Source organism: Oncorhynchus kisutch, linkage group LG2 (genome assembly GCF_002021735.2).
Source record: "Oncorhynchus kisutch isolate 150728-3 linkage group LG2, Okis_V2, whole genome shotgun sequence".
Classification (NCBI taxonomy): domain Eukaryota; kingdom Metazoa; phylum Chordata; class Actinopteri; order Salmoniformes; family Salmonidae; genus Oncorhynchus; species Oncorhynchus kisutch.
The window spans coordinates 45,609,935-45,622,578 of record NC_034175.2 but is presented as its reverse complement, the minus strand read 5'-3'; the positions used below and the strand labels follow the sequence as shown (position 1 = coordinate 45,622,578).

Below are 12,644 nucleotides of genomic sequence, written 5' to 3'. Positions count from 1 at the left end.
TTCTGAAGTGCAGAGCCAGAGCAGCAGGGAATGTGTCACTGTCCCAATACTTTTGGAGCTCACTGTATATCACGCCTCACCTGTCCACAATGCTAGTTAATGTATGGTGAGCGTTCTGATACAAAATTATTGCTGTGCATCATCACCCAAATTGGTGCCACACATTGGTAGTAGATGAGATGAGTTTTCCTCTTACTATATTAATCCAATCCATTATTATTATTGTTATTATTATTAAAATATATAATTGCAACACAATATTGTTAAATACAATACAGGATTGCAGTACAGGTAGTAGGTGTATGATTGCCATCCCCATGAGCCACCCTCCTTCAGGCCATGGATGAAGCATGTAATGACATTAATCCAGACCTACAGCATGTCAGGCTTGGATTCGCCATGACAAAAGGTTTCTCCCCAGGTTCATGAACAAAAAGGATAGTTACTGTGTTGATGAGAACCTTTGGCCAAATGCTAAAGACAGGCTTGACGCAAACTAGTGCCTGCTGAACTTTATGTTTGCTTTATTTTCATTTCATCTGTTTCATGTGATTACAGTACACCTATTCTGTAATTAAGGGTTAACATGGGTAACCAGGATCCCGGGGTTGTCATGGGAACCCCTCATTTTCCTCCAAAAAATGTAATGACAAGACTCAGGAAGACGCAACATTTCCCCCCGATGTCAGCAATAATGCAATAATACACAACATACGCAGCATCAGATTAGCAAAAATAACAGCACATTTTCCAAACAGATGATAACAATGAAGCCTTTAACCTAGGGTGTTTACACACAAAGTCGTCATTAATTGAAAGCACAAGCCTAATTGACACTCCTGGACTCCACACGCGACCCACATGCAGTTAATAAACCCCACTGGAAACCCCCACTGTATAGCCTATAAAATAACATGTGCCTCTTTGAACTGTCACAGACAGTCACAAACGTGATAGGCCTATAAATCAAATCAAATCAAATCAAATTTATTTATATAGCCCTTCGTACATCAGGTGATATCTCAAAGTGCTGTACAGAAACCCAGCCTAAAACCCCAAACAGCAAGCAATGCAGGTGTAGAAGCACGGTGGCTAGGAAAAACTCCCTAGAAAGGCCAATACCTAGGAAGAACCCTAGAGAGGAACCAGGCTATGTGGGGTGGCCAGTCCTCTTCTGGCTGTGCCGGGTGGAGATTATAACAGAACATGGCCAAGATGTTCAAATGTTCATAAATGACCAGCATGGTCGAATAATAATAAGGCAGAACAGTTGAAACTGGAGCAGCAGCACAGTCAGGTGGAAGTTGAAACTGGAGCAGCAGCATGGCCAGGTGGACTGGGGACAGCAAGGAGTCATCATGTCAGGTAGTCCTGGGGCATGGTCCTAGGGCTCAGGTCAGTTGAAACTGGAACAGCAGCATGGCCAGGTGGACTGGGGACAGCAAGGAGTCATCATGTCAGGTAGTCCTGGGGCAGGAGAAGGAGAGAATTAGAGAACGCACACTTAGATTCACACAGGACATATAAACAATTCGTTACATAGGCACCTCTGTCACAGACATAAAGTCTGTTAACAATTCAGAGAGGCATGAGGTAAGATCTTCTCCTGACCTATAGCCAAGGCTATTTTCCTATCCAGTCCCAATCCCACTGACACCCAAAATCTCATTTCTCACACTAAAATGTCTATCTTCATAACTCTTTAATCCATAATCCATGTAGGCTGCATTATCAAAGCACGTCTCTTGCCTATACATGACAAAATACAGCTATTACATTTTCTCCGCGCTGTCTCGTACTTGTTGCCCATATGAGAGCTTTGGTAGAGAATATGTGATCATCAAACGATATGACAGTAGATAGGCTATGGATATTTTTTAAGGGGTCTGAATAATGCACTGTATTCTGTCATTCTTTGAAGGAGGTTATCAGGCAAGCTTAGCAACTTTGCTCAATGGACTTTTGTTTAACAACTGTTACAATGTTTTTATGATTCAACAAAGCTATACTCGGGATGTGTTCTGCGCTTCCTGTGCGCACTCTGTGTTGAGATAGCCTACTGCTGAACGGCGCTGAATGCTGCAACAAGTATTAGACATTCATTCATGGTCCTCATACGCCAATTTCGAAGTTGTTCCAAACGTCAAATTTCAAAGTGTTTAGGGTTAAGCTTAGTCATTAACTCCAAAATATTAAGGTTAGGTATTAGTTCAGAATGGTTAAGGTTTGGGATAGGCTTAAAACGAAATATGCAACCTTTTACACCAGAAGAAGATGCTTACGCCCATCCACAACACCCTAGCAAAACTGAAACCTTCTTGAAGGTAACAGCGCTCACTGTTGCCCCTAGTGGCTGGTTTCTACATCTCCCGACATCCTCAGACATTGATGGACGTCTAATACTGACATGTATCATGGGTGACCTGGCTGGAATTAATTGAGGAACATGATAACACTCTGAATTTATAAACAGCCTGTTTCAAAATTCACAACAATGTCATTGGCGATCAAAGATATACTCATGACTAAATATCAGTTTAATTTGCTCTGAAATCATTACATAGTGACGCAGCCAAGTCAACAAGGTGGCTCAGTGCTCTCTTATTTGGGGAGAACCCTGGCATAGAGACCATATCTTGGTTTTAAACGCTTTAAATGGTCACTGGATAAATATGAATTATTACCTGGATTAAAACTTGGTAGATTTGGGGGAAAAGATTCATTCCTTGCTGTAACTGTATCTGAATACATTTCTATTTTGCATCAATTATTGTGTAATATGTATTCAGTGAACACACCTTTGATCGCACATGGGATAGAAATTAGGACAATACGAGTTTCAGTACATTTTGATGGGTAGTGCAAGTATATTTTCTAATGTGAAAACAGTGTAAGGGTTTTGAGTTTTGTACTAAGAGTTTTGAAAATTCACCACATGCTTGTGAAAATAGCACCAAAGCGATTTGAACAAAAATGGTAGCAAAGGGGTTATTTTCCAAAGAGGTCTTGTTGCATGTCATGGTTTCTTCATTCAAGCTTAATATGTTAAATGGCCATTTCAATAATCCACATTATGTCAACATTTTAGTTTTCATAATTTCTGCAGTATCAATAACAGGATATCCTAAAAAGATATTGAATGAGATATATCACTCTTGTTCTTATCAGTTGATGCAAGTTCCTGTTTTGCAGAAAATGTGCTCCTTCACATTCAGGGTAAGCTCTTTCAGGAATTCTTCACTCTCAACCTAAAAATGTTTTCTGCATATGTATTTTATTCCCTCTTGAAAATAAGTATGTAATTTATTGTAAAAACAAGTAAAGCATGGTCCTGATGTTTTATTATAGGGTCTTGTGTAGAATGAAAGTTCCTGTCCGACTTTACAACAAGGTAACATTCTATTTTTTGTTCCCCTTGTCTTGAAGTTGGTGGATGGTGGTCTCATGTTTCTGCTCCTCAGTTTGACTAGGATTTCTGCCCAGAGAGAAATGTCCTTAAACCCCACTACAATAGGTCATTACACAGGTATAGCATCTTCTTCAGATTTCACACATTTCTACATCCCATTATTACAATGTATAGTGAATATATTGTACTTTGAACAATAGACCTCTTTTCCTTCACATGCAACTTAATCGGGTAATGTATGTTCATGTTTTGTCAGAGTCCCCATGTCAACTATTTGACAAGTATGAAACTACTGTGACAGAGGGAGAGGCCCTTAGTTTGCCAGCCTACTATGACCTGAGTGAGTTGGTTTGGGCCAGCGTGACTGAGTTTACCTGGTACAGAAACAGAACCCAAGAGCTCCCGTCCTCTGAGGAAGAGCGTGTGCATCATCATGGACCGGTGCTCTTCTTCCTCCCCCTTTTAATCAACGACTCTGATCAGTACTACACCTACTGGTAATACAACAACTGTGTGTGTGTGTTTAGGGGTTACATTGGTAATTGAGAGCGAGGGAGCCCTGTTTGGGAGGGTGAGGGTTGAGTCTAGGGTTAGTGTTGAACCTGGATGTGTACATAGGGCTAGGGTAGGCATGCACATTTACAAAGAACAAACCTTAGGGTCCCTTGTCTTGCATGAACGTTGAATAAAATTATATTTGAACTTACTCTGCCGATTGAAATTTGAGACAAAATATCCACAGAAAACTATTATTACCAACTTCAAAACGCAGAAGTCTGTGTGTGGCAATAAAGATGTTTGCTCCTGACCAAGCACAAGACGGAAGGACATGCACAATGATGCATGCATATTGACACAAATTCTGCAGGTGTTTACATGGTTTTGAGCATGTGCCAGGTGATAGAAATTTCAACGGCAGTTGGGTAAATAATACTTTCCTGTGGATATTTTGTCTCAATATTCGACCCACTGAAGGACCAACCACACAAAGAGCTGGTAGGGTAACATGTAATACAATTGTATTCAACATTTTGGCTTGTAAGGAAACTTTCTAAGTATATACTCTTAGAAAAAAACATTTGCTATCTACAGCCTAAAAGGTTCTTGAGCTGGCCCTCAGTTAGAACCCTGTTGGTTCCCTTTTGGATAACTGGTACACTGTATATGCTTATGTTCCAGGAGAAATGCAGCAGGCACCTGCCTAATTTTTGTGACAGAGGTGATTGTGGTCAAAGTCCAACCGTTCGATCATTCAGTCCTGTTTAACGATATCTCAGAGTCAGCAGACAACATTGCTATCCCATGTCCTGAACCCGTGGAAAAACTATGCCAGGATGGAAAAGAAAACTTAACCTGGTATAAGGTACTGAACATGTCCGGAATGCTAACACAAACCTCAAGTCTGCAAAACTATTCAACATTGGTTCTCAACTCCTGTCCTAAAGCTCCTAAGGGTGGCACCGGCTCTTAATGAGTGGAATCAGGTGTGTTACTGCTATTTCAGCAAAGAAGTTTGTCAAATTGTTTGTCTTTAACTTCAGAATTTCAGTCTCATTCCAAACGAGTCTGAGAGAAATCTGTGGGTGTATGGCGCCTCCAAAGCAGACGAGGGCATCTATACGTGTGTGTGCACGTGGGAGCACAATGGGACGGTTCTCAAAACTTCTGCATCCAGGAGACTAAAGATCCAAGGTATGTAGGTTGTGACTTGATGACCGCTCTGTCAATCCTCTCAGCAGTTTATTTATTTGATTTTAGCTTTGCTGAAACCTCATCCAAGATGGCAGCAGGGTCAGCAAACATGGAAACTCTAGGCTGCATTACAGCAGGTTATTAGGCTACACTAGGTACATTAGCCTCCATTTATATCAAACAGAATCAAAAACATCAAAAGTGACCCTCATATCACATGTGGTCTTTGTGACAGCAACAATCATCAATAACAACGTTTTGGATGTATCCAAAAGTATCTTTCTGACTAAACTGTGTGTTTGTCTCCTTCAGCTCCCTCTGCCTCGCATCCTCCTCAGATCAACCTGCCTATAAACGGAAGCACAGAGACCACTGACCTGTGTAGGGATCAAACCTGGCTCAAATACTTGTGTTGTGCTTGATTTGGTTTGCCCGGTATATCTCTCTGTCTTCATAGTATCTCTTATTCTTCATAGACACCACAAAGAAGTTGAGGTGTGAAGCGTTTTGTGGGCAGAACATTGAAGACGACTGTCACGTGTCGTGGGAGATAAATGGAGTGAAAGTGGGCTTGCAGCAGCAAGGCTACTCGGTGAACACCACCAGGTAGGTACACACATGCACACACACACACATGGATTCATGCATACACACAAGCACACACACACTTGTTTTTGAGAACAAGGTAACAGAATTACCAAATTTCCTTGAAAGCAAGACCCCAGATTCACCGTTGAGAATTCGCTGTGTGAATGTTTTGTGTGTATGTGTTACTGTAGCGAGGTGGAGGTATCTTCAATGCGGAGTATCTTCACAGCTATCCTGACCATAAACACAGTGACTATGAGGGACCTCCAGTCAAAGTTCACATGTGTTGCAATGAACGACCAGAAATGGGATTATGCAGTGGTTACTCTCAAGCTAAGAGGTAAGTGCACACACTCTTAAACAAACATCACACAGACACACGTCACACAAACACACAAAATCACACATGCAAACTCTGTAACTTTCTTGGTGTTGTGTTCTCCCTGTCTCCCCCCCCCCCCCCCCCCAACAGGTTTTATGTTTATGGGTCTATGTGTGGTGCTACTGCTCTTCTTCTTGCTAGCTGCTGTGGCCATCAAAGTCTTTGACATCGATCTGGCGCTGCTCTTCCGTGGAGTTTTCAAATGCTGTGGTCGATCTGAGGGTAAGAACATCTAGCCACCCACTGAAGTGTAATGATGCTATTTCACAAAGATATTTCATTGTACAGAAATGCTTATTCAGCCTACATGATCTATATAGTATTGGATACCATATAAACATATTACTACATTTAGTTCTTAGTCACCACACTGAAGCATGGCCCACCGATTGTGCAGTGCAGTTGTCTGCAGTTGGCAGTAGGCCCTTCTCAACAGGCCACGGTTGGGGTCAATCCCACTGCAACAGTAGAAGTAGTGGCCCATTCATTATAAAATAACTCAATTTCAGTTCAACTAGAATTTAATCAAATCTCTACAATCTACTCCTTTCCTGCTGAGGTTTGACAGAAACCTCTTTGTCTGTGTTTTCAGATGGGAAGGTCTATGATGCTTACGTTGTCTACCAGATGGATGGCGTAGACAAGGAAAGGGAGGAGAAAGTGTATCACTTTGTGAGCATTGTTCTGCCCACTGTCCTGGAGCAGAAGTGTGGCTTTAGACTCTTCATCCACGGCAGAGACGACTTACCTGGAGAAGGTTGGTTCTTTCAGACTGTGTCCTACCCTCTGAGAAGCAAATGTAACAGAAATAAACATCAAAAGTTATTAACTTCTCCCGCTTCTCTCTATTCTGTTGTCCCCAGACCGCTTGGAGTTGGTGGAGGCCTGCATACGGCTGAGCAGGAGGCTGATTGTCATCCTGACCCCCAGCTCAAGCACATTGTCAGGCTCAGGAGGTCAAGGGTCATGTGGCTACACATCTTTGTTGACCACAGCGGAGGACTATGAATGTCAGGTGGGGCTCTACCAGGCTCTGGTCCACAGTGAGATGAACGTCATCCTCATCCAGCTGGGGGACATGGGGGAGGGTGGCTACACACACCTGCCCCCCGGCCTGCAGCACCTAGTCCGCAAGAGTGCCCCCTTAATCTGGCATGAGGGAAGGCGTGGGTCGACGCTGCCCAACTCAAGCTTCTGGAAGAGGGTGCGTTACATGATGCCTTGGCCGCGCTCAACTAGTTTTGACAACCAGTTAATATGACTGTTCTATGTGAACAATCAGGTCTGAGGACTTGAAGTGCGTGTGGAGGTCTGCGATTCTGTTATAGAAGAGAACACCCCCAGGTTCTCTGAAAATCCTTATTCCATTCATAGTAATGTCATTAATTATTCCAGTGCTGTGCAGAGATATACACAGGTTAGCTGAGAACGTCACAAAAACGATGTGTACAATGTGGCAGAAGGCCGTGTGTTGTTGTGATTCTGGATGGCTAGCAACAATGACAAGAAACTGCCATGTGGGGAATAGTAAGTGGCTAATTTCAGCTAGTTTTATCTTGTTCTTGATACCATGTCTTGTTTTTAGGTATTTTGACTGATGTCAAGTCTATGCTAATATGGCAAAATGTGCTTGCTTACTAACCAACAACTGTAACAATGTATTTGTGAGAGAATAAGTGTTCATTGTGCAACTTTTTTATGTTTTCAATAAACATTGGAGACTAAACATAGTTTACATGTTGTCAACAATCTAAACCAACCCCGTTCTGTTTTGCTCCATATTTTTGCACATGTCTGTTTTGTTGCTAAACAACCAACCTGTCTATGGTGCCATAGTGACGGGAGGGAGGGAGTGAGTGAGTGAGTGAGTGAGTCAGTCAGTCAGTGTGTTGAAAATATACATTTTTGGAGTGAATTTAACTAATCTGATGCCCTGAAGATAGTCATTGAATAAACTGGATGGGGAAAAGGACACGACTGTAAACCTGAACAGTCAGCATTACAGATACCATGTAGGCTAATTATGAAAGTGATAACTGCTGCCACAGAAGATCATCAATCAAGAGATTTATTGTTGTATTTTTCTGTGATGTTATATCAATTCCCGTTGTCATTTCATGTTGTTTTCATGTGTATCTGAGCTATTGCCTTTCAAGCTGGCAGAAATACAGCAGGTATGACGAGTTTTGTATTTCTGCCTGCTTGAACAGCAAACAGGTCAGATACACATGAAAACATGAAATGAACACAGGAATCGATAGATCGCTCAGAAATGCACAAAAATGATATGACATTCAAAATGGGTGAATGTTCCCTTAAGGTCTCATAATAGCCTAGAACATATCAATGGTAAAAGACTAAGCAGAAAACACAGGATGGTAAAGGAAATATAACAAACATATAGTTCACAACAACTGACTTGAGAAAGACTGATAATGTGAATATTTTGCTAATGGGACCACAAACAAATCATAAAACTAGGAGATCTACCAGCCAGTTTCTCTAGTTGATTTTCATTCCTTTATTACTACTGATACAGTATGTGATTGAGGTAGAAATGTACAACCTTTAACTGCTTCCGGTGCTGCAGTCTTTAATCTTTTAACCACACTTTGGTTTTGGTAGAAAAGTCACTGCCAGGAAATGCTTATGTTTTCTTTTTTTTATGAATAAAAAAACATTATTTTATTCACCAGAGAGTGTGTCTGAAGTTACACATCCCAGTATTACAACAGTTTCACTGTTTTGAAATAAAATGTTCAATATATGTTCTTAAACATCCTCTTGTTATACGCTTTGGGGTTCGGTTCAATTTCGTTTTTGGATTTTGTTTTGGATTTCAAGGTTGGTTCTCTTCGGGTGTTGCTTGCCTTGATTGGTGTCATCCTCGTAGGTCAGGATGTGTTGCACCATCCTCTTGTCTCACCAGTTTGGTTTGTGCCACGTTTATTTGCACTCTCTTGCCTAAGTTGGTGTAGGTTTTCTTTTCCTTTAATTTGGCTGATATAAGGCAAATCTATTGGGCGTCCATGGTGGGTGTTAAGATCAGGCTTGGAAATAAGTCATTTCAAATCATTTCGTTACTGTAATTGAGTAGCCTTTCTGTGCAGGAAGTGCAGAATTACATAGAGCTTGACAACATATTTTATGACAAACAGTTTATATATGTCCTTTACCATTATAAACTAATTTGATTTCTAAGTTAAGAGTTTAAATTAAATATGTAGACAAAATAAATATCTTTCTTCTAAAAAGTGGGCTACAAAGTGGGGTTGTGTCCGCGACAAGGTCGTCATGGCAAAAAAATAAACAAGGGACCGCAGAGTGGAGATAACTTCAGACTTCCTGTCTCCCCTATCTTAGACATAAAGGCTGTGAGAACTGGTTAGAACCTAAGGAAGTGGAGCCAATTACCTATCTTTTTTTATATAGATACTAAAGAAAAATAATGCAACAAGTAAAGTGTCAGGCCCATGTTTCATGAGATGCAATAAATGATATAAGAACATTTCCGTACATTCAAAAAGCAAATTTCTCTCAAATTTTGTGCACAAATTTGTTTTACATCCCTGTTCGTAAGCATTTCTCATTTGATAAGATAATCCATCCACGGGTGTGGTATATCAAGAAGCTGATTAAGCAGCATGATTATTACACAGGTGCACCTCATGCTAGGGCCAATAAAAGGCCACTTTAAAATGTGCAGTTTTGTCACAACACAATGTCACAGATGTCTCAAGTTTTGAGGGAGCAGGCAATTGGTCATTTTAATGTCATTTTAGAGAATTCATGTCCAAGGTCATTCACGTCCAAGGTCATTCACATCCGACTTCTTCACCTGTAGGATTGTCTGAGACCAGCCACCCGGACAGCTGATGAAACTGAGGAATGTTTCCGTCTCTAAAAGCAGCCTTTTTTGGGCTGCTCCCCTGCCCAGTCATGAAATCCATAGATTAGGGCCTAAAGCATTTATTTAAATTGACAGAAATCTTTATATGAACTTTAAATCAGTAAAATCGTTCATTGTTGCATGTTGCGTTTATATTTTTGTTCAGTAGGTTACCTCCCCCTAGAAGGGGGTATATAGCTCCTTGTGTAGATGAGGTATATATAGACTGTAATTTGTAAACAAACAAGATCCTCTCTGGTATATCCTGAGTTCCTTTCCAGTATATCCTGAGAATTCCTTTCCGGTATGTCCTGAAAGTTACTCTCCAGGTTCATCCTGAGAGAGTGATCTTGCTTGCGATTGCTTGAATAAACCTCTTATTACTGATAAATTAGTTCTGCTGATTCTTCTAACGAGTTTTCCTCTACAGTATGAGTCATAATACCCCTAAAACCTAGAGGACAAACACGGAAATGGTTCCAATAATTTTCCCAACATACATTTTTCCATAGGGGATTTTTAGAACACTTCATGTTCTATGTTTCATGTAGGTTTTGATAACCATGTAAATCTCTCTCGGACAAGGTAGATTATATGAAGCTTATATGAAATCCCTCTTTGCCCTCCGACGAACAATCAAACAGGCAAATCGTTATAACAGGACTAAGATCGAATCGTACTACACCGGCTCCGACGCTCGTCGGATGTGCCAGGGCTTGCAAACTATTACAGACTATAAAGAGAAGCACAACCGAGAGCTGCCCAGTGACACGAGCCTCCCAGACGAGCTAAAAAACTTCTATGCTCGATTAGAGGCATCAGCTGTTCCGGACGACTGTGTGATCATGCTCTCCGCAGCCGACGTGAGTAAGACCTTTAACAGGTCAACATTCACAAGGCCGCAGGGCCAGAAGGAATACCAGGACATGTACTCAGAGCATGCATGTACCAACTGGCAAGTGTCTTCACTGACATTTTCAACCTCTCCCTGTCTGATTCTGTAAAACCAACATGTTTTCAAGCAGACCACCATAGTACCTGTGCCCAAGAATACTAAGGTAACCTGCCTAAATGACTACCAACCCGTAGCACTCAGGTCTGTAGCCATGAAATGCTTTGGAAGGCTGGTCATGGCTCATATCAGCACCACTATCCCAGAAACCCTAGACCCACTCCAATTTGCATACGTCACCAACAGATCCACAAATGATGTAATCTCTATTGCACTCCACACTGCCCTTTCACACCTGGACAAAAGGAACACCTATGTCAGAATGCTATTCATGGACTACAGCTCAGCATTCAACACCATCGTGCCCTCAAAGATCCTCACTAAGTTAACTTCTTGATGACTTGGGGGGCAGTATTGAGTAGCTTGGATGAATAAGGCTGCTACTCAGCCATAAAAGCTAGAATATGCATAGTAGATTTGGATAGAAAACACTCTGAAGGTTCTAAAACTGTTTGAATGATGTCTGTGAGTATAACAGAACTCATATGGCAGGGGAAAACCTGAGAAAGAATCCAACCATGATGTGGGAATCCAACCATGAGGTTTGGTCGTTTTCCAACTCATTCATGGGATATTGGTCATGTTGCACTTCCTACGGCTTCCACTAGATGTCAACAGTCTTTAGAAACTTGTTTGAGGCTTCTACTGTGAAGGAGGGGCTCATAAGGGCTCTTTGAGTCAATGGTCTGGCAGAGTGCCACGGGCTCGTGACGTGCGGTCATGAGAGTTAGCTCGCGTTTCATTGCTTTTCTACAGACAAAGGAATTCTCCGGTTGGAACATTATTGAAGATTTATGTTAAATAAAAACATCCTAAAGATTGATTCTATACATCGATTGACATGTTTCTACGGTCTGTAACGGAACTTTTTTGTCTGCTCCTAGTGAACACGCTTCGTGACTTTGGATTTGTTTACAAAATGCGCTAACAAAAGTAGCTATTTGGACATAAATGATGGACATTATCGAACAAATCAAACATTTATTGTGGAACTGGGATTCCTGGGAGTGCATTCTGATGAAGATCATCAAAGTTAAGGGAATATTTATAATGCTATTTCTGACTAATGTTGACTACACAACATGGCGGATATTTCTTTGGCTGGTTTGGGCTCTGAGCGCCGTACTCATATTATTGCATGGTGTGCTTTTTCAGGAAAGTTTTTTTGAAATCTGACACAGCGGTTGTATTAACTTCTTGGATATAGGGGCCCTCTTAATTTATGGATAAAAAAACGTGCCCGTTTTAAGCGCAATATTTTGTCACGAAAAGATGCTCGACTATGCATATAATTGGCAGCTTTGGAAAGAAAACACTCTAAGGTTTCAAAACTGCAAAGATATTATCTGTGAGTGCCACAGAACTCATGCTACAGGCGAAACCAAGATAAAACTTCAACCAGGAAATGGGCAGAATTTTTGAAGCTCTGTTTTCCATTGTCTCCTTATATGGCTGTGAATGCGCCGGGAATGAGTCTGCCCTTCCTATCGTTTCTCCAAGGTGTCTGCAGCATTTTGACGTATTTGTAGGCATATCATTGGAAGATTGGCCATAAGAGACTACATTTACCAGGGGTCCGCCCGGTGTCCTTTGTCTAAATTGGTGCGTAATCTACAAGCTGCACGCAGTCATCCAGTGATTGAGGCTTTCAACGAACGATATATCATGAAGA

At 41.3% G+C, this 12,644-nt stretch overlaps 1 protein-coding gene across 1 annotated transcript; it reads left to right on the top strand.

The window, feature by feature from the left end:
- Window positions 1-3,139: 3,139 nt before the first annotated feature.
- On the top strand, window positions 3,140-7,761 carry LOC109902634 (interleukin-1 receptor-like 1). The gene is made up of 11 exons (XM_031795968.1): window positions 3,140-3,216; window positions 3,427-3,526; window positions 3,666-3,906; window positions 4,589-4,772; window positions 4,951-5,101; window positions 5,414-5,482; window positions 5,578-5,707; window positions 5,881-6,029; window positions 6,162-6,293; window positions 6,664-6,828; window positions 6,935-7,761. The coding sequence occupies exons 1-11, from the start codon at window positions 3,172-3,174 to the stop codon at window positions 7,330-7,332; spliced, it is 1,764 nt and encodes a 587-aa protein (XP_031651828.1). The 5' UTR covers window positions 3,140-3,171; the 3' UTR covers window positions 7,333-7,761.
- Window positions 7,762-12,644: the final 4,883 nt, after the last annotated feature.

Bases quoted from the DNA above. Each gene is read 5' to 3' on its own strand.
- LOC109902634 (XM_031795968.1), top strand. From the start codon at position 3,172: ATGCAAGTTCCTGTTTTGCAGAAAATGTGCTCCTTCACATTCAGG. The intron at 5,102-5,413 runs GTATGTAGGTTG...TGTCTCCTTCAG, and splicing joins CAGGAGACTAAAGATCCAAG to CTCCCTCTGCCTCGCATCCT. The intron at 6,829-6,934 runs GTTGGTTCTTTC...TGTTGTCCCCAG, and splicing joins AGACGACTTACCTGGAGAAG to ACCGCTTGGAGTTGGTGGAG.